This window comes from Chinchilla lanigera, unplaced genomic scaffold (assembly GCF_000276665.1).
Source record: "Chinchilla lanigera isolate Chin_1 unplaced genomic scaffold, ChiLan1.0 scaffold00040, whole genome shotgun sequence".
NCBI classification, from domain to species: domain Eukaryota; kingdom Metazoa; phylum Chordata; class Mammalia; order Rodentia; family Chinchillidae; genus Chinchilla; species Chinchilla lanigera.
Window position 1 is genome coordinate 497,122 of NW_004955441.1, and position 22,624 is coordinate 519,745.

General features: G+C 36.7%; 1 protein-coding gene across 1 annotated transcript in view; it reads left to right on the forward strand.

Moving 5' to 3' along the window:
• Positions 1 to 22,624, forward strand: part of Spast (spastin) — a gene marked incomplete in the record, with an annotated part of 50,312 nt that overhangs the window by 25,513 nt on the left and 2,175 nt on the right. Inside the window, 12 exon segments of the mRNA XM_013517607.1 lie at positions 2,066 to 2,253; positions 3,088 to 3,221; positions 3,771 to 3,864; positions 6,332 to 6,406; positions 7,188 to 7,259; positions 12,416 to 12,491; positions 12,703 to 12,794; positions 12,934 to 13,013; positions 14,768 to 14,810; positions 16,495 to 16,574; positions 18,524 to 18,594; positions 20,160 to 20,200. Of these exon segments, the coding sequence (XP_013373061.1) occupies positions 2,066 to 2,253; positions 3,088 to 3,221; positions 3,771 to 3,864; positions 6,332 to 6,406; positions 7,188 to 7,259; positions 12,416 to 12,491; positions 12,703 to 12,794; positions 12,934 to 13,013; positions 14,768 to 14,810; positions 16,495 to 16,574; positions 18,524 to 18,594; positions 20,160 to 20,200 (1,046 nt within the window).

A 22,624-nucleotide genomic window follows, 5' to 3' on the forward strand; every position in this document is an offset into this window, starting at 1 on the left:
TCTCACTATACCGCTCTGACTCTCCTTGAAACTCCCTATGTAGCCTAGGTTGACCTTGAACTCATAGCAATCTTCCTACCACACCTGGTCTTTTTTGGGGTTTTTTTGAGACAGGGTCTTGCTATGCAGTCCGGACTCATCTGGAACTTGCAGGTATCCTCCTGCCTCAGCCTCCTGAGTGCAGGGATTATAGACATGTACTACCACGGCCAGTTTATTTTTTTCCCACTTTATTTATTTTTATTTATTTATTTATTTATTTATTTATTTATCTGTCTTTTTGAGGCAGAGTCTCCCTATGCAATTCAGGCTGGCCTTGAGCTCACTTTGAAGCCCAGGTTGGTCTTGAACTTGCAATGATCCTCCTGCCTCAACCTCCCGAATGCTGGGATTACAGGCATGCGCCAGCCACCACACCCAATATTTTGATCTCTTAATACTTCATTATACATGCTGGATCCTGTTGTATTTTTCTGCCATGCCAACAAGGGGAGTGTTAGCAAACGTCTTTTCCTTGAACCCATACTTTAAAACATCAAGCAGTGCTTTATTTTAGATACCTAGTAATCTCTCAAGTCTACTAATCCTGTTTTCTGGTTGGAGGGACATACTAACTGCACAGCTAATTTATGCATCCTGATATTGGAAATACAGTGTACCCTAGTGAATGAGCTGGCTCAGTTAGACCTTGTTTATTTAGTGTCACTCAGTTCTAGAATGTCTTACTTGGATGAGTTACTTCATCTCTCTTAAGAAACAGTCATTTAGTGTGCTTATTACTATGTTATCTGTAATGTACAGTTTTAACCCAAAATTACTCTACATGTAAAGAAATCGGGAAAGTATGACCCTTACTCAAGAAAAAAGTAGTCAGTAGAAACCCTTGAGTTGGACTGAATGTTGGATTTAGCAAAGACTTTACAGCAATTATTATAAATATGGTCAAAGATTTAAAAGAAAACGAATCACAGGGTGTGGTGGCTCACACCTATAATCCCAGCACTTGACAGGCTGAGGCATGAGGATTGCCACAAGTTCGAAGCAAGCCTGAGCTACAACCAAAAAAAAAAAAAAAAAAAGTCTGAGCTACATAGTGAGTCCAGGCCAGCCTAAACTGCACAGCGAGACCCTGTCTCAAAATAAAACAAGGGGCTGGGGGTTTAGCTCTGCGGCACAGCGCCTGCCTGGCAAGCGCAAGGTCGAGTTCCATTGCTGGTATCGGAAGAAAAACAAAAACAACAACAACAGAAATCAAAACAAAACAAAAAACTGTCCCTCGGTGCTATGGATATTTTTTCAATTTTCCTAGAGGTTCTCATTTTAGTCACTCAGTGGCTAAATGTGGGATTGATATGTGGAGTACAGTACATTCTAAAAGTGATTCTTTTAAATGTTAAATTTTATTTATTCTTTCTGATTATAAACAAATTCATTCTTTATACTAGTTTAGAGTCCATAGTTCTTTAAATCATATTAAGGGATTTGATAACAAAGGCAAAATTGAGGCTTTTGTCTTTTGTCTTAGGTAGTCTAATTTGCTTATTGGTGTAACGTGTTATCACTGTGAGTTAAGGCCAGCCTGAATTGCACAGCAAAACCCTGTCTCTTTCTCAGCACAGGCTGAATCTTCCATAGTATTTCATAGACGTGCAAGTTTGCTACCAGAATAGCGGATACTGTTTTTCCTTGTGTGCAGTGTATCCCTCTTACCTTTACTGCACTTAGTCTCTGAAGTGTATGAGAGCTTTATTTGCTTGATACCTTTTTACATCCTCTTCCTTTCCCCACAGATGAAGTTGTTTCTTTCTTATAGATACATTTCTTCCTAAGAAAATTAGACTATGTATCAGGAAAAGGAGATACCTACTAGCCATAATCCTATTCAACAACTGAGAGCCCCTGTAAACACTGTGGCATGTGTTCTGATTGAAATCCTTGAAATATTTCTGAATTTTAAAAATATTATTAGCTTAGTTTTATAAATTTGTATTTGTCTTTATTATTGGTTTGCATAATTTTTAGCCATAATTTTCTAATCATAATGGTTTTACTTTTTCTTTGACAGAAAGTGGAGCTGTTCCAAAAAGAAAAGATCCCTTAACACACGCTAGTAACTCGCTGCCACGTTCAAAAACAGTTATGAAAACTGGATCCGCAGGTCTCTCAGGTCACCACAGAGCACCCAGTTGCAGTGGTTTGTCCATGGTTTCGGGAACGAGACAAGGACCTGGCTCTACAACAGCCACTCATAAGGTATTGTAGGACAGTCGCTTTAATTGCTGTGCTCTTGCAAATAGAAATACTATATTTGCTTAAGTTTTTTATAAGAACTTTATAGTAATACTTAGAAAATCAATAAGATTCCACAAAGTAAATACAGTTTCTTTTAATTTAAGGGCAAACTTGCTAGTAAAAAGCAAACGGTATTTAACCATTCGGACCTAATTAGCATTTCATATTAAGTTGAATTACCCAGTATGTTTAATATAATGCTATATATAGGTATCTCTCATTTTAAATTTACTTACTAATTTCAGTTCATGTAAACTTTTTGTTGTTGTTATTGTTGTTTTTGTTTTTCGTTTTTCTTCCTGTACCAGGAATCGAACTCATGACCTTGCACTTGCCAGGCAGGTGCTTTGCCCCTGAGCTAAATCCCTAGCCCCTCAGTTCGTGTAAACTTAATATTAAATATACCTAGAGTTTTCTTACAAGTCTAACAAGGGTCAAAATTATGACTGTTGTGATAGGACCTATTTTCTTTTATTTTTTTTTTCTTTTGGTACTGGCGATCAAACTCAGGGCCTTGTGCTTGCCTGGCTGGCGCTATGCCACTGAGCTACATCCCCAGTCCTGGCCTTATTTCTTTATATTATCTAAATCTCTGAATAAAATCTCTGTAAACCAAATTCATGGTAAATGTAGTTGTACAGTGAATTTAGTTTTGTGGTATAATAAATAGACTATTTTGTGAATTTTATATTCTTTCTCCTATTTGTTCAAACTGAATTCTGTGAACTTAGGTTAATTCACATATGAAAAGTATGATGGGTTATATTTACACATTAAAATTCTATGTCCTTTAAGGGTACTCCAAAAACAAACAGAACAAATAAGCCTTCTACCCCTACAACTGCTTCTCGTAAAAAGAAAGACTTGAAGAATTTTAGGAATGTGGACAGCAACCTGGCTAACCTTATAATGAATGAAATTGTGGACAAGTAAGTTTTTGCCATCTAAAACTTGTATAGTTCCTGTGTTTGAATTGTATTTATGAAATGTATCACAAGTAAAATATAGAGGAACTTCAACTAGGGAATGAAGTTGAAGGATTTAAGCAGGCAGGACCCAATTCATAATAAAACTGTTTTCATTCTGAAAAAACACAAGGGGGATAGATAGTACTTTTTGTGATTTACATAGTTAATTTTTATGATAGTTTTTATTGTAGGGCACACATGTATTTATTCTACTTTTTATTGGTACATTTTAGGTATATGTAATGGTAACATTCATCATAGGGAGTTTGCACCTGTACATGATACATCTTGCTGCTTTTTCCCATTCTTCTCCCCTCCCTTCAACTTCTCTTCCCTTCCTTACTTGCGAAAGTTTTTTTTTGTTATAAATGTAGAAAATCATTTTTACTAAATTACAGTTTCATAGTTAACATAAAAAAGATTCACTTCATAGAGCTTATATAGTTCCTATGTGTTGTAATAACTGAGCCATATTTTTATACTGGAATTAACTGAAATATTTTTTCTTAGTGGGACAGCTGTTAAATTTGATGATATAGCTGGTCAAGAGTTGGCAAAACAAGCTTTGCAGGAAATTGTTATTCTTCCTTCTCTGAGACCTGAGGTAAGGACATTGTATTATCATTTTCCTATAACATCATCCAGTTTGGCGTGGTGGCACACACCTGTAGTCACAGTGCTCGGGAGACTGAGGCAGGAGGAGCACTGTGAGTTTGAGGCCAGCCTGGACTACAAAGAGTTCAAGGCCAATCTGAAATACATAGCAAGACCCTGTCTCAAAAAATAGAAACAAAAACTGTAAAACCATCCATTACTTAATAGATTATGGTAGTAAATATGCTGTGCTGGGATGATTTAATTCATACAAGGCAATGGTAGAGTTAGTGTTTTTAAAAGACAAACATTAACAATTCATGTTGATAGATTATATTACAAGAGAGGAGAATGAATATAAGAGTTCCTAATTCCCAGTCTGTTTTTAACTTTTATTAGAAAAGTAGATGTTATAATTTTTATGTCAAGGTGAGATAGACATTTAAAATTAAGATACAAGCCAGGTATGGTGGTGCATGCCTGTAATCCCAGCATTCAAGAGGCTGAGGCAGGAAGATCACAGTGAGTCCGAGACTAGCCTGAACTCAACAAAGCAAGACCTTGTCTCAAAAATCAAGAAAGAAAAAACAGAAAAGACACAGAAATCATACTAGAGAAAGGGGAAATTAAGAAAAAATAATTGAACTTTAAGAAAAATCTTTAAAAGAATTATTTGCAAAGGTATTAAGTTAACAAAGTATATAGCGAGTGAATAATATATAGGGGTCTAACTCCATCTCATATTTTAGAGTCATAAAGGAAGATGTGTAATCTTTTTTTCTTTCTTTTTTCTTTTTTTTCTTTTTTTTTGTTGTTGTTTTTGTTTTTCCAGTACCAGGAATTGAACTGACGACCTTGCGTTTGCCAGGCAGGCGCTGTGCCACTGAGCTAAATCCCCAGCTCCTCTTTTTTTCTTTTGAAACAGGGTTTTGCTATGCCATCCAGGCTGGCCTTGAACTCACTTTGTAGCCCAGGCTGGCCTGGAACTTGTATGGTGCTCCTCCTGCGTATACTCAGGATTATAGGCATGTGCCACCATGCCTAGCTCAGATTGCTTATTTAATGCTCTTCCATTTATACTGCAAAAAGTACATCCTGGGGCTGGGGATTTAGCTCAGAGGCACAGCGCCTGCCTGGCAAGCACGAAGTCCTGAGTTTGATTCCCGATACTGGGAAAAAAAAAAAACGATACAAGCATAAAAAGTACATCTTAGGCTCCACTCTTGAATCATTTATATCTCATGGAATAAAATCAACATCTCATAGATAAAATAAATAATAAAATAAAATAATAAATAAAATAAAATAAGTATTGCAATGGATGCACTTTTAAATGAATGTGCAAAGTTTGTAGGGCTCTGTCTTTTCATAGTCTTAGTCATTCATGTACTATCTTCATGGTATTTATTGCTTAAGAGTATTTACTATACTAGGAAGTACTAAATACTTCTAGGCCAGGCGTGGTGGTGCATGCCTGTAATCCCAGTACTTGGGAAGCCGAGGCAGGCGGATCATTGTGAGTTCGAGACCAGCCTGGGCTGCAAAGTGAGCTCAAGGCCAGTCTGAACTTCATAGGGAGACCCTGTCTCAGAAAGACAAAAAATAAATAAATTCTTTTTATTTTACTTATTACACATTTGAGCACATGAAATGACTGACTTGATATGCTAGTTAAGTTTTTGCTATTAAATCATTAAAATAATTAGAGAATTATTAAAATAGAAAGCATTTGTTGTCATTGATCCTCCCCGCTGTAGAACCTAGGGCATTTATTCTGAGCTATATCTCCAGTCCTTTTTATGTTTTTGTTTTGAGACAGGGTTTCACTAAGTAACTAAGTTGCCAACGCTGGACTCAAACTTTTGATCCAGGCCCTTCCTCAGCCTCCCAGAGCATGTTTGCCACCTCTGATTCTCCAAGAATTTATTGTGTCCTGTGTTATCCACTCCCTTTTTTTCGTGCTAGAGATAGAACCCAGGGCTTCAGCCATGTTAGAAAAGCTACTAGCACAGAACCATACCTCCCAAACCCCTTTCCAGTTTTTGCTAAGATTTGTATCTGTTTTATTCATGTAGTATAACTTGGTAGGATTTCTTAGTAGACATACAGGCCTACATTCATTCTCTTGTTTAGTGTCTTATTTTGATCACTGAGGATGTGATTTCTTCTCATCTTCTTCCCCTGTTTTTAATTATACTGATTTATTGATTTTTGTTTCTTCTAAAGCTTTGGTCATTTCTATTTGGGAGGATGCTACAGAAAATGGTATTTTATTAGAAGGCAAATAACGCTTAGAATGTCTGGAAAAATTTGTCTTCAGAATCATACTTGTGAGCCGAGAATATAGTTCAGTGGCACGATACCTGCCTGGCAAGTGTGAGGCCTTGAGTTCAATTCCCAGTTCCAGAAAAAAAACCAAAATCCAAAAAACCCAACAACAGAATCATAGTTGTAAACTAATACATATTTTCTTAAAGTTGTTTACAGGGCTTAGAGCACCTGCCAGAGGATTATTACTCTTTGGTCCACCTGGAAATGGGAAGACAATGCTGGTAAGAATTCTTTTCACAGTTTGCTATTGAGATCATAGGAAAAATGAGGAAAAAAGAAACTTTACATTGCCCCTGAGTCTATACTTTATCATTTGCTTTTTGCTTTCATATACTTGATACTAAATTAATTTCCAATGGAGAAATAAATGGAAAACCATATTATCCTCAGTAGTATAGTTTTGATTTTGTTTAGTGTAGTTTTGGGTTTTTTGACATAGGGTCTAGCAGTGCACTTCAGGCTGCCCTTGAACTCACCGTAGTCCTCCTGCCTTAGCCTCGTAAGTGTGGAGATTACAGGTGTGCACCACCATCCCCGACTAGTTTTGGTTTTTTAAAAGAGCTTACCGTGCTATATTGAATATTTTTCTAATCCTTAATATTTTGCTATCTTAATAGTTTTTATTAAATAATAACTATGTGTAACTTTTTTCAGTGTCCTTTTACCAGAAATTAATACCAAGATCTGGATATCTCTCTTCTCTGCCTTGTTCTTCTAGACTGAAAGAGTAACTTTTCCATTAGCTATTTATCTTTCTCTAACCAGTTATTTTCCATTCTTAAGAGGTTAGTACCCCACACACCCGTTCTTTCTTAGCAGAGAGTAAGAAGCAAAGCTCTTTCCTGTACTTTTTCTGCTACCAAAGGGAAACATATGCATTGCCATATGTGGGAATTCTCTTCTACATTTTTAGAAAATCTGTTCTAGCACTTAAGTTGATTAAATGCTGTTATCTTTTTTAAAGCAAAATACTGAACTAATGTGCTTGTTCTTATTTTAAAGGCTAAAGCAGTAGCTGCAGAATCGAATGCAACCTTTTTTAATATCAGCGCTGCAAGCTTAACTTCAAAATATGTGAGTTTTTCCCAGTGTTGTCATGTTTTAGGTTGCTGTTTCACTGTTACTGTTTCCTTCTCATCTTGCAGTTGTGAGTATAGATAGGACTAGCTTAACTGATGGCTGTAACAGAAGGAAACCTAAGAGACTAAGCAAGTGCATACCGAATCCGTTGTTCTACTAAAACCTGCCGAAGTAAACTGTTAAATACATAAATAAATGTATGTTACTGTGTTAAATATAAGTGATACCTTTTGGGGTTTTTTTGGAGACAGGGTCTCACTGTGTAGTTCAGGCTGGCCTTGAACTCACAGCAACCCTCCTGCCTCAGCCTCACAAGTGCTGGGATTACCAGTGTGCGTCACCATGCCTGGCAAATGATAATATTTCCAAAAATAACTTTCTATGAGTTTTCTATTATTTACATATGATGAGTGTCCGTCTTCAATGTAGAAAGTTAAATGCATTTGTTAGGCTTTTTAAAAATTAGTGTTATGTTATGAAATGCTGTATTAGTTTGGTAGGGCTGCATAACAAAGTACCATAACATAAACTGCTGTCTTAAACATCAGAAATGTATTGTCGTCTAATTTAGAAGCCTGGAATTCCAAGATCAAAGTGTCAGCAAAGCTGTTTCCTTTGGTGCACTGTACAGGAGAATGTATTACATGCCTCCGCTTCTGCTGGTTTGCTGTGATCTTTGGCATTTCTCGGCTTGTAGATGCATCACTTGAGTTTCCTCTTTCATCTTCTCTTGGTGTTCTCCCTCAGTGTGTGTGTGTTTTCAAATCTCCACTTTTTATGAAGGACACATTCATACTGGATAAGGTCTCTCCCCAGAGGTCTCAAATTACAGTGACTTAGTCATCCGCAAAGATGCTTTATCTGGGAGAAGGGCTAATGGTCTAAACTGAGTATTTTTGGCTTTCTTGTGCTGAACTAAAATATGATAGAAGATTTTCCCTTGAGTTTTGTTTTTTGTTTTATTTATTTATTGGTTTTCTTGTTTGGTACTGGGAATTGAACTTGGGACCTTGTGCTTTCAAGTATTTTTTGGTTTTTTGAGATAGGGTTTTGCTGTGTAGTTCAGGTTGGCCTTAAACTCACTATGCGGCCCAAGTTGGCCTCAAACTCAGGGCAATCCTCCTGACTCAACCTCCCAAGTGCTGTGATATTTACATCACATTTTAGGTTTCTTTTTCATTCACTTTGCAGTAACTCCACAGTGATACTCAAAGAAGAGTTTTGGGGAAGCGCAGGTGTAATTGTAGATGTGTGGAATGAGTGAGTGAACTGGGGTAGTGCAGAATTGTGAAATAATTTCTGTCAAACCTTACACTGCTTTATGTTCCCCTCCCCCCACCTTCTTTCATTTCCCAGTGACATCTTAGTCTCTGCTTCTGACCAAAATCCTTCTTGTTGAAAGTGTTTTGACAAACATTTAAACTAAAACATGAATCTGTGATGAAAGAATATATTACTTATAATAGTTTGAAGTGTCGACATTACATGCACTGAAACACACAGTGATAACGTGATGTCGGGTTGGTCTCCCTCTGTGAGGAGCTCAGAGGTGCTAAGAGGCTCCAGTGTCATGAGTTTACCTCAACTTTTCAGCTTTGTAGAGAAAGACGCTTAATTTTTTTCTTTGAGATAGGATCTCACCATATTTGCCAGGCTGATTTTCAACTTCTGGGCTCAGGTTGTTTTCCTGCCTCTGCTTCCTGAGTAACTGAGAATATGCATGCATGCCACCATGCCAGCCAAAAACTTAAATTTTATCAGCAAACCAAAAGCAGATTTTTTTTTTTTCTTTTTTAGTACCAGAAGTCAAACTCGGGACCTTGCGCTTGCCAAGCAAGGCGCTGTGCCACCAAGCTATACCCCAGCCCTGCAGACTGTATTTTGAGAACAGATATGAGTTCAGAATTATCTCACTCCCTAAGTTAGATGCGTATGGGAATTGTACTTGTAAGGTTGTAGAGTGGGCAAGGAGTTAAAGACAGACTTAGTACACTGGCCATAGTTTGACTGTTTTATGGCACTGGGCTGAGGTAATCTCCACCCCTGTGAGACAGAAAGCATCCATTGGGTCTGTAGTTTTGTTTTTTTTTCTATACTAGACATTGAATGCTGGGCTTTCACACTGAATTGCATTCCTAGTATTCTCTCCTAACCTCCCCTTTTGAGAAAGTCTCACTAAGTCAGTATATTGCTGAGGGTGGAGTTAAACTTGTGCTCCTGTTGCCTCAGCCTCCAGAAGTGCTAGTATTATACATACACAACACCATACCCAGCTGAACCCGTAATTTTTTTGTTTTGTTTTCCTGGGTGTTTTGAGATAGGGTCTCACTGCGTAGTTCAGGCCAGCCTTGAACTCACTGTGCAGCCTAGGCTAACCTTGAGCTCACAAGCAGTCCTCCTGCCTCAGCCTCCCGAGCGTTGGGATTACAGGCATGTGCCACTACACCCCTCTTGCCTGGGCTTTATAAATATTAGAATTTAATGTTATATCTGCTTTTCCCCCCTGTGCATTGTTTTTCTTAATTTTTAAAATTTTTAATAGCACGTTTGCAGTACATAATGATTATATTTATCGTAAATTATCTTAGTTATTTTTGTAGTCTCATGCCAGTGTGTCATTACGCTTGGGTGTGAGAATATGAGAATGCTTTACCTTAGATATGATCTCACTTATAAAATCCTGGGAAGCACTTTTGAATACTATATACATGCTCTCTTTTTTTTTTGTCTTTTTGAGACAGGGTCTCCCAGTGCAGTTCAGGCTGACCTTGAGCTTACTTTTAGCCAAGGCTGGTCTTGAATTCACAGCGATCCTCCTGCCTCAGCCTCCTTAGTGCTGGGATTGCAGGTGTGTGTCACCATGCCCACCTCTACAGGCTCCATTTCTTTTCATGCATTCTGAGAAAGCTTTTAGCAGGAAATGCTTCATAGTTGTGGACATTTGTGTTATTAAAATATCTAGGTTTTTTTTTTTTTTTTCACAACAATAAGTTACATATGTATTATAGCATAGGAAATTACTATTTAAGCTTGCTTATTAATAGTTTATATGTAGGAAAGTGTTTATATAATCTGCATACAGCCCACTGGATTACTACAAAGGTAATGCACTTTCATAATCACTATCTCTATTGAGAAATAGAGTGTTACCTACCCCTTGAAGTCCCTGCCTGATCTTCCGATCTTTATCTGCTCACCTCTTCCTCAAAAACCTTACAGTACTAATATGATAGGCAAAACTAACCTGCCTTTAACTTCATATAAATGTAAGGTTTTTCTGTGTCTGACTTCTTTCATCAGTATTCTGTTTGTGATGTCCAAGTTGTTACATGTAGTTTCAGATTGAGTTTTTTACACAAATAGTTTTAGAAGTTATATTTCAGAACTGTTAACCTGCTTATGATATTTTAATTTAAAAACAAACAATATTCACATAGTACTTTGCAGTCCATGAGTATTTTTCCAGTCTTACATGTTTATAAAATTTGGTTTTCAGTACATCAGTATTCTGTTAGATTAAAAAACTAGTAATAGTTGAGAAGCTGATAAAGTAATATATCTCTTATAGTATCTCTACTAGGTTAAATCTTTTAGGCTTACATGTTTTTGTTGTTGATTTCTTTCTTTTTTTTTGAGACAGGGTCTCACTATGTAGTTCAGGCTGACCTGAAACTCACTATGTACCTCAGGCTGGCCTCAAACTCAAGGCAATCCACATGCCTCAGCCTCCCACATACTGGGATTACAGACTTTAGTACTTACCTCAATTTGTAAAGCAGTTAAAATGGTGCCTCTTTTCCTACTCACATTTGCTTCTTGTGTGAAAGCTTACAAGTTGATATTACAGCAGGTTAGGCCATGTTATAAACATTATAATGGAAAGCACTGTCTTAAAGTTAGGAGATAGAGATTCCAACCTATCTTTTACATCCTGAGGTGGCCATAAGAAAGTACTAGGGCTGCTTCATCTATAAAATGTAATGTCATAAGAAGTGATGTTCCTTCCAACTCTTGAAAATATTTGTTTTGATCACTATAAATCTGGATGGGAATGTTTGTGTGTTGCCTAAGATTTAATCCAGTGGCATTCTACCACTGAACTACATCACCAGCCCCATTCATATTTTGAGACAGTCTTGCCAGGCTGCTCAAACTGGCCTCAGATTTGCAATCCTGCTTCAGAATCCCAAGTAGCCAGGATTACAAGCATAAACAGCTGGGTGTGGTGATGCATACCTGTACTCCCAGCACTCTGAGAAACTAAGTAACACATGAGGATTGCAAATTTGCGCACAGGGCATTGTGTATGATAGGCCAGCATAAGCACCTTACCCTTGAGTTATATACCCTGCTTTTTTTTTTTTTTAGTTTTATTTTTTATTTTGAGCCAGGAGCTCACTAAACTGCCTGGACTGGTCTTGAACTTATAATCCTCCTGTCTTAGCCTCCCAAGTAGCTGGGATTTTAGGCATGTACCAACATTGCCATCTATTTTGTTTTTAAGGAAAATTTCAATAAAAGGATAAATGCCACCCAGAGGACAGAATTTTGACAGCAGATTCATGACCCTTTCATTTGAGTAATAGACTTTATGACCCCTTTATTTGATACTTTGATGCATAGAATGGCCTGAATCATGGTGAATTGAGTATCTGGAGTATCTCTAGGGGTGTTCATAGTCCTCCTGGACTCATAGAAATACTTTGGTATATATTGCCAATGGATGTTGAGAATGAGTTTCCAGTGTGTCCTAATAGGACAAGTTTTGTTTAGGAGAGCACTTTCCCACTTACCTGCTTCTGTAAAGATACCCTGTAGTCTAGGGCTTACAGAATATGTGCAGCATCTCTCTCTCCCTTAGTTCTCTTTCTCACTAGTTATATCCTCACCATAAAATAGAGCACAGGTGTATTTCACTTCTGGAAGTACTTACCGGACCGTATGAGGTTATAAGTAAATAGTCTATTTTCTAAAATTGTAAGGAACATTTCAGTAACATATCACTGCCCCTAATTACTCATATCAAGTCTTTGGTCATTACAGGAAAGACAAACTAAATTCCTACATTCTAGACTGGAAATTATGAAATTTAAAAGACTGAAATGATATTGTGCTTAATGTGTAAAACAGTACCTAATGCTTTATTTTAGGTGGGAGAAGGCGAGAAATTGGTGAGAGCTCTTTTTGCTGTGGCTCGAGAACTTCAACCTTCTATAATTTTTATAGGTAAAAACATGTTTTCTAACTAAAGTAAAAGTTCCCTTTTCACATATAAGAGGTATAATAGGACAGATTATTCAAAAGGAAAAAGTTCAGGTTAATGAACACATAATGAATTCAGTAGCATCCACTATATTCATAAGTTATATAATAACTGGATTACTCATGTGATTCACACAGATTGGCTGTTAAAGTTGTGTCCTTGTATTTCCTCTAGATGAAGTTGATAGCCTTTTGTGTGAAAGAAGAGAAGGGGAGCATGATGCTAGTAGACGTCTAAAAACAGAATTTCTAATAGAATTTGATGGTGTAAGTATTGATAATGACATTTTTAAAATAGGCAGCATGTATATATTTTTTTCCTGTAAGATGACCCAAATTAGAAACACGTACTTTTTAAAAAATTTCTTTGTTTAAAGGTACCCCCCAAAATATTTTTGGCCTGTAGGTACAGTCTGCTGGAGATGACAGAGTACTTGTAATGGGTGCAACTAACAGACCGCAGGAGCTTGATGAGGCTGTTCTCAGGTAGGGAGCTTTGTGTGGAAACACATACGTCTATGGCAGATACATTTATTCATGTGTTCGTCTCACATGTACTCTCAGTTTCAAGGTTAAATTATTTTCTTCATGTGCTTTCCTTTGGCCTGTTACTGCCAACTGAATGAAGATTTTCAGGTCTGGTCTAGTACAGTGTCAGGAGAGCTAGTCTGTACTTTGTGTGCAGAAGTGTGCCACCGCACCCAGCACTGGATACAGTTTTCAGTCATTGACCTATAGTTACTTGAAAAATACACTGATTTAATTCTTCCTAGGGTTTGATATTTCTTTATAGTTTGGAAATTCATTTTGAGTCTGTCTTTAACTTTCTTTCCTAATTCTTTTTTCTCTTGCACATAAGTTATATACATATTATGTTGCATTTTTGGTCCCTGTATCTGTAATTTCCTTTCTAATCCTTTTAAACTCTCAGGTCTGTTTTGTTTTGCTTTGCTTTGTTCTGTTCTATCAACTGTGTTGCCTTTATTTCTTCCTGAGTTAGTATGTAATCTTCTTTCTGCTACTTTCTTTTTAACTTTTGTTTCTGTGGTGCTTTTTCTTTTTCATTGCTTTCCTGAACTGTGTCATATTTTTTATTATCTTGTAAGCCTTTGTATGTTGTTTCCTTAAGCTCTTGTGTATCATTGAGTTATTTCATTAAAAGCCATTTTTTACATTAATTTTTTTCATTTCATAGGAAGATACTTGGTCATAATTTGCCCTTCTGTTCTTGTGCATGTCATTTATCTACTTCATTGTAGTTTGTCTTTTTTGGTTTTTTTGTTTTGTTTTGTTTTGTTTTGTTTTTTAATGAGCCATAGGCTCTTTTTCCATTTTGTTTTATTATTTTTCTTTGAATAATTTCTTTATTTTTCTTGGAAAATGTAGTTTTGGAAGGATTTTGTTGGGTGGGGCTAGAAAACTAAATGGCTTGCTATGCAGGTATCTTGAGTTATCCCATGTATACCTTGAACTAATGGGCAGTCACATAGTGTGAACCCTACCTGATAATAAATCCATGTGTATGTAAATGAAGAGGGGGTTGATTTCTTCAGCTGAAAAATATTGGTCTCTGCACAACAGTTTGTTACCCAGCCAGACTGATTAATGCCTTCTTACAAAGATCATGTGTTTCTGAGTTTGTTTGTGCAGCTTTGCCTTGCTGGCCATTCTCGTGCTATCAGCTAGGGCTCTCGGGGTTTGCAGAGCCAGGCGTCACAAGCTTATTTAAATGTGAGGAGGTGGTTTTATTACCTGAAGCCTATGCTGTCTCTGCTTCCTTGAGAAACTCTTGACAGTCACTTCCATGATCTGCAATGGTAGATCCTGTGTATATGTTCCTTCACCTATGTAATTTTCATCACCGTAGGCAACCCTTCATATACATTAGTTTCATAAATCTTGCTTAGTTTAAGTTGGTATTTGCTTCTGTAATTTTCGTTGATTTTTGTAGTTTTCAGATTTGACAAGGCAACGGAGATAGCATTATTCTACTTACATAGATCTAAATTATTGTTGCTGTTAAGAACATACACATACGTAAATGCTTAACCATTTATTGAAGATTCTCAAACATTAGAGAATTTTTAAAAAATAGAAATAATTTTTATATTGATAATTTATAAGGTGCATTCAGTTGCCTCAAATATTATACTTAAAATCTTTTTCCTGTTATTTGTTACTTAAGTTGGGTTACATTCAAATTCAAAATTATATTTATGAAATTACTTGAATTTTTGTAGGCGGTTCATCAAACGGGTATATGTATCTTTACCAAATGAGGAGGTATGTATCTATTTTTGAATTTTTTAAAAAAAAAACAGAAAGAAATAGGGCTGAGGATTTAGCTCTGTGACGCAATGCCTGCCTGGCAAGTGTGAGGTCCTGAGTTCAATTCCTGGTACGCGCCGCCCTCCCCAAAAAAGAGGAAGAAGATAGCTTCTTGACAAGGATATTTGTTATGTAAACAAAGAAGTCCATCTTCCAGGCCATAGTACAGCCACTTTGTAACAGTTTATCAGTTTATTAAAAAGATAAACATAAATCTACCATAAAACCTTGTAAGAATTTACTTAATAGAAAACATCCACGTCAAGACATATACAAGAATTTTCATAGCAGCTATATTGATGATAGCAGAAACTGCAAAGAAAAACATTCACAGTTGCTAAATGAACAGGATTTTTCAATAAAATCCTATATACAATATGAATAAAAAATATATATACTAAGTGAAAGAAGCCACATGCTAACAAAAGCTATCATGTAATTCAATTTATATGAACTTCCAAAAAAAAAATTTGCAGAAACAAAAAGCAAATCAGTGGTCTACTAGGGCAAAGTATAGAAGTGGGGATTTCTTCTTCTTTTTTTTTTTTTTTCTTTTTTCTTTTGTCTTTTTGAGACAGGGTCTCCCTATGCAGTATAGGCTGGCCTTGAGCTCACTTTGTAGCCCACGCTGGTCTCGAACTCAGCAAGGATCCTCCTGCCTGAGCCTCTAGAGTGCTGGTATTACAGGACTGGGCCACCACACCCAGCTGCTTGGGATTTCTGATAAATAGGCATGAGTGAATTTTTTAAGGTAATACAAATGTTCTAAAGCTATTGTGATGGTGTTGTACAACTCTATAAACTTACTGAAAGTGAGATATACACTTAAAATGGATGAATTCCTGGTATATAAGTTAATATTTCTGTAAAACTCTTTTAAAAGTGTGGTTTTCTAGTCCAGATGCTTTTTTTGTTGTTGTTTGTTTGTTTGTTTGTTTTAGATAGAGTCTTCTATGTAGTTCAGGCTGGTCTTTAACTCACTATGTAGATACTAGGCTGGCCTCAGACTCTTGGCCTTCTGCATCAGGCTCCTGAGCACTAGGATTATAGGCATACACTATGGGGGTGGAGAGGGAGCATCTGTGATAGTGACAACTGCTACTTTCTCAGTATTTTATGAGAATTATCTTCTTTAATTCTCTCAAAAAATAGGTAATTTTAAAACCAGCAGATAAGAATAATGCTTCAACGATTTGAACCTGATTACTAGTTCCTTTATTAAGCCGATTCTTAGCTTGTTAAGAATTACTAATTTTAGCTGGGCATGAGGACGCGCACATCCCTGTAACCTGAGCACTCAGGAGGCTGAGGCAGGAGGATTGCAGTGAGTTCGAGGCCAACCTGGGCTACATAAGCAAGTTCAAAACCAGCCTGCAGTACATAAGAGAACCTGTCTAAAGCAAAAAAGAATAACTAATTTTAGAGTCAGGCATTGCACACACCTGTAATCCCAGCACTGAGGAAGCTGAGGCAGGAGAATGACCATGATCTCGTGGCCAGTGTCCTCTACAAAGCTACAAAGTGAGTTCAAGTCTCACTACGTAGTGAGACCCTATCTCTAAACAAAAAATAAAAATTAATTTTGATAATTCTGAATCAAATTAGATTACACTGATAATTCTTTAATATTTCTTTTCAGACAAGACTACTTTTACTTAAAAATCTGTTATGTAAACAAGGAAGTCCATTGACCCAAAAAGAACTAGCACAACTTGCTAGGTGAGTAATTGGAGTATTTTCCTGCCTGGCAAGCATGAGATCCTGGGTTTGAGTTGCAGTACAAAAAAGAAAAAAAAAAAGGATTGTCTGTGTGTTATTTAAAATAACCTCAAAGTATGAAATGAATAATTCATTTGTCAGGAAACTTGTCTCATTCTTTTACCTTCTTTGTTACCTCTTCTACCTTATTTCTTACCTCTTCTTTCTATATATGGTATCTAAATTGCCATTTGTCTTTTACTAGACCTAAATATTTAATGATGGTAGTGTATTCTTTCTATAAATAAAATTTAAACATTGTGTTAAAGCACTTAAAAAATTCAGAGCATCTCCTATTTGCCCGCACCAAAATGGGTATCTTCATATACGTTTCTTTTCTATTAGGTAGAATTTGTTTAGATTTTCACATCCTAAAAAAAGTTTAAGACAGTAAGGAAGACTACTCAAGAAGGGCCATGATAGCCAGGTACAGTGTTGCACACCTGTAATCCCAGTGCTCTGGGAGGCTGAGGCAAGAGGATCACAAGTTTGAGACTAACCTCACAACTTAGCAAGACTCTGGCTTAGAATAAAAATGTTAAAAAAGAATGAAGGTGTAGCTCAGTGCAGAGACCCTGAGTTCAATCCCCAGGGCCACGAAAAGAAGGATGGGGAGGCACTGCAGCAGGATCTTACAGCGGTGGACAGATACTGGGCTCAACTTCGGCTCCAGCGAGGAAAGTGGAGTTTATAGTCAGGGAGCAAAATGCAGGTCAGTACATGAAAAATTACCAACAGGAAAATGGAATCTTACAAGATTGAATAGAATTCTTGATGGAGGCTGGCTAGGGTGATTAGATATCAAGGATGGTTAGATACTATGGGAGGAAGATATTTACTAAGCTCACTAAGCAGAATATTCTAGCTCAAACTGGATTCTACAACAAGCCCAAAGTGGGGTACTATTGAGCCTCTGAGGAACCTGTTTAACATTACATTATACCTAATACTTCTTTATGATAGTGTAGTTACATAGCAACTGGATGTAGGAGATGTTCCCAAGGATTTTAGTCTTTGGAAAATGTCACAAAATAATTTAAAATATTTTAAGCCAGCCATGGTTAATCCTAGCACTCAGGATGCTGAGGCAGGAGGATGTCCTTAGGTTTGAGGCCAGCCTGGGTTACATAGTGAGTTCAAGACCAGCCTGAACTGCATAGCAAGACCTTATCTCAAAACAAAACAAAAGAACAAAACAAATTGAAAATATTTAACAAGTATGAGAGTAGTAACTTTAGTAAGAACACTGAGTTCCCAGGCACCTATGAGAAAAGAACAGTTGGAAATACAGAGGTCTTTCTTTTTTCATTCTAATAAAGAATTCTGAAAATATTTCATCTTGAAAGTTATTTATCATGTTACATAATAAATGCCTTTTTTTCCTGTTTGATTTTCCTTATCTTTTGTCTCTCTGCCCTGGTTGTTTTCTTTGATAATCTCTTGGCTGCCTGACCCTCTCTATTGTGCCTTTTGGGCAGTGTCTTATGCCAGTGTCCTTCGTTTAAAGAAATCTACCTTGATATTGGCCCTGATTTCATCAAGAGTTTTTTCTGCCAGTATAAAAAGACTAGTTAATTTACAGAGCAGATTTGTACCTTGTGATTATATGTCAGTTGATCACCAATGGTTTGTAGATTTTGCCTTTCTAGAAGACATGTTTACAATTTAATGAGACCTCGTGGAGAATATGTGTAAAAGAATTCATAAAACATCGAAAGTTTGAGGCATTATAATAAGCAATTAGCATACTGTTTCGCTTTTAAAAACTGGGCCTGTGCCCTTAAAATCGGACCACATAACTGTCAGCTTGTTGACAAAGTCAAAGTAGTTTGTTTATATTCTTAATTTTGTGAAGATTTTTATTCTGCAAAAATGAAAATAGTTTGCTGTTTCTTCCCTTGACTTCCTAGAATGACTGATGGCTACTCAGGAAGTGACCTAACAGCTTTGGCAAAAGATGCAGCGTTGGGACCTATCCGAGGTATGTGTACAGGAGCTTAAAACAGTAGAACTATTTTTCGTGCCACTTTGAAGTTAGAAGAGTCTCTACTGAGAGATCATTTTTATTATCAGTATGAAAGTAGTAAAGCTGTAACAGTAGTAGATATCGTACAAAGTAGTTTGTAGACTAGGGATCAGCAAACTTTTCCTGTAATACCTTGTAGTAAACATTTCAGGCTTAGTAGACCACATACGGTCTATGTTGCATAATCATAATTATCTTTTCTGGTTTTTTGTTTATTTTTTGAGAAAGGGTCTCACTATACAGTTCAGACTAGACTTGAACCCACTTATGTAGCCCAGGCTGGCCTCAAACTCACTGCAATCCTCCCCGCCTTAGCCTCCCAAGTACTGGGATAATAGGTGTGCACCACCTTGCCTGGCTATCTTTTCTTTTTTTAACAAATTTTAAAAAGTAAAACCATTTGTGGCTCACAGATTATATAAAAACAGTACATGAGCCAGCGGACCATGACTCCTGTTCTGGACAAAGTTTTACTTCTCAAGTCAGTAATGAGCTGGAAATGTAAAAGAGAAAAAAACTTCCATGCTTATTTTGCAGTGCTGAGGATCAGACCCAGTGCCTTGTGCATATTAGGCAAGTGCTCTACCACCAAGCTACATCTTCACCCAAGAAAATATTTTAAGCAAGTAAAAAGAAAAATAGTGGAGAAAATGTTCTTGTTTGTTTTCTGGCTCTTTTTCATTTGAAATTAATATGCCAAAAGTAACTTAGAAAAGAAAAAAAATTTCCGTATAGGTCATCTTTCAAGGTATTGCAAGAAAATATATCATTCACTTTGCTGTATTTTGATTGAGATAAATAATCTGTTGATTTTGATATATCACAACTGAGTGTTTTAGGTTAAGTTAGATTTAATTCATTTTGATAGAATTGTAGAGAATAGTAGTAGCATAGTCTACATCATACAAAACATTTTCCTTTTTTTTAGTATCAGGAATCGAACTCAGTACCTTACGCTTACCAGGCAGGCGCTGTGCTTTTGAGCTACATCATTGGCCCTCACATTTTCTTTTCTAGCAGTCCTCATCTGTGGTTTTGCTTTTTTTGTTTCAGTTACTGGTAATCAACTATGGTTTGAAATGTAGTACAGTTCAAAAAAATACATTGGACAGAGAGAAAGAGGCCACATTTTCTTACTGACAGTGGATCAGAAGCAGTAGCTAATGTATAAGTCATTCGTATTTTTAGAACATGTTATTATTCTGAAGCGACAGCACCTTTAGGTTAAAAACCAATCTAATGCCTTTTGTGAAAAACAAGTTGCATTCTTTTAAGTCAACTTTTAATCTTGTAAACTCTGTTGTTTCTGGGTGTTGTGTAAGAAATTGAATTTCTCCTGTTTATTCTTTAGAGGAAATACTATTCTGTCGTAAACATTTATAAAGTGTATTTGCTCCCAGTGTTAATGTGTCTCTCTTCTAATATGATTTAGACAGCTACTGTTGTGTTTGATTTTTCCCTTTAAGCAATTTAATGTAATAGTCTTTCGTTTTTTAAAGTATGACTTTCATATTTTACAGAACTGAAACCAGAACAGGTGAAGAATATGTCTGCCAGTGAGGTATATTATTTTATAATTTTCCTTTCTTTGTTCTGCTTCTCTACAAGACTGAAAGTTTCATCCGGGCGTGGTGGCGCATACCCATAATCCCAGCACTAGGGAAGCTGAGGCAGGGGGATCATTGCAAGTGCGAGACCAGCCTGGGTTATAAAGTGAGCTCAAGGCCAGCCTGAACTACATAATGAGACTCTGTCTCAGAAGGTCGAAGTTTTTTGTCTGGAGTTGAAAAATTAATTTTGCTTTATTTCCAAATATGGAGCCTATGCTGTTAGTTCCTTTTGTTGTTGTTCTTTGGTAATGGAAAAAATGCACAGAGATTATGTCATTTTTTATCAAATCATATTATATAAATACTAAACAAAAATTACAGAAAACTGCATACAAAATTAAAAATAACCTGTGATATAGGTTAACCCATTAGTGTTTTATTTTGTTAGTTTTAATGGTCTTTTTTCTCTTTATAAAACCAATATAATCATTATTGTAATATTAAGTTATATTTTCTTAATATAAAAGGTCTCCTCTGAGATGCTGAAGCATTTCTTTGGGGAAAAATTACGCAGAATATAAAATTGGATAAGCACAATGATGAGTAAAAATTTCAAACAAATTTTTGAAATCAAACAAATTAGGGGCTGGGGATTTAACTCAGTGGCACAGCGCCTGCCTGGCAAGCGCAAGGTCATGAATTCGATTCCCAATACTGGAAAAAAACCAAAAAAAGAAAAAAAAAGAAACTACCAAACAAATTATAACTTAAGTATTAGAGATATTTATTGCTCAAATTTTCAATAGCCATTGAGATGGTGAAGGTATGCAAGGATATTTTGACAGTCCTCAAGCTTCTGGGTAATCTTGTGGTTGTCTGATGAAGCATCTTGTACATTGTAGTTAATCAACTACATTATTCAGAAAGCCCGTACACTTGCGCTTTCACTCCCTGTCTTTGTCTTTCCTGGTGCTGGGGTAGAACCCAGACAAGTGCTCTATCACTGAGGTATAACCCCAGATTCCTCTCCCATTTTAACAGTCTAGTTTAAATATGATGTGTTGGACATGAGTGAAGTTCGTTGAAGTTTTGTCTAAAATCCTCTTATTTGGGGGCCAAATATAGGGAAGATATATAGAAAGCCCTTTCTGAACCTCAAAACTCCACATTTGTAATCCCATGGAAAGGTTATTGGAATTTTAGTAAATTAATTCCAGTCTACCACTTCCAGTGCAATGCATGGTGAGAATAAAGACACTCAGGCATATTTATAGTTGTAGTGAGCCAAGGGCATCCTAAGTCCAGATAGAATGATGGGCAACCAGAGCAAAAGCCTTGACCGAGGGCCAAACCCCAGTTTTATTCATTCGTGAAGTGGGGAGTGGCTCAAGCGTGGTTGAGTGTGAGAGTGGATCAGTGCACAGAAATAGGGCCAGGTTTAGCCTAAATGGAGACAATTGCTCTTTCAAGGAGAATCATCCAGCTGGTCCTCCCACAAAGATATATACTAATGACAGTTAGTAACACCAATATTTTTTTTTTTTTTTTGATACAGGGTCTCACTATGCAGTTGAGGCTGGCCTTGAGCTCACTTTGTATCCCCACTGGCCTCAAACTTGCAGTGATCCTGCCTCAGCCTCCCGAGTGCTGAGCTTATAGATGTGCACCACCATGCCCAGCTAATTTTTTTTTTTTAAGTCCTGAGGATTGTACCTTGGAGTACTCTACCATTGAGCTACATGCTCAGCCCTTTTTATTTTGTGATAGTCTCATCAGGTTGCCCAGGCAAGACTAAAACTTACAGTCTTCTTGCCTCAACCTCCCTCAGTGCTGAGATTACAGGCATATGCAGCCATATGATCTGATAAGTAATATTAATATTAGAAAGTTTTGGATTCACACATAGTCTGCTATCCAGTGCAGTTAAAGAGCAGTAATTTTAGTTTCATGTGTTTCTTGTACCTTCGCCTTTTTCTAATAAACTTTGCATGAATTTAGCTAGCATATGCTTATGATAAGTAAGACTTAATGTAAAATCCCATGATTCTAATACTGTCTAGAAAAAGATTTGGAAGGAAATAAGCCAAATAATAATTGTACATCTGAATGGTAGAATTGTGAGGGATTATTTTTTCTATGTTATTTTCTGAATTGCTATGACTGTTTTGTTTTTATAGTGACAAAACATTATGCTTTAAAATGTTAATATCCAGCTGGCCATGGATATTTTAGGCATTTGCCTAAAATCCCAACTTTCTAAGAAGTTGAGGCAGGAGGATCATAAGTTGGAGCACAGCCTAGGCAATTTACTGAACTTAACAAGAACCTGTCTCAAAATAAAAAGTGAGAAAAGGGTTGGGGATGTCGCTCATTGAAAGGCTCTGGTTTCAGTCTCTGGTACCACTACAAAACTAGTTAAGACCTCCCTGGTATGC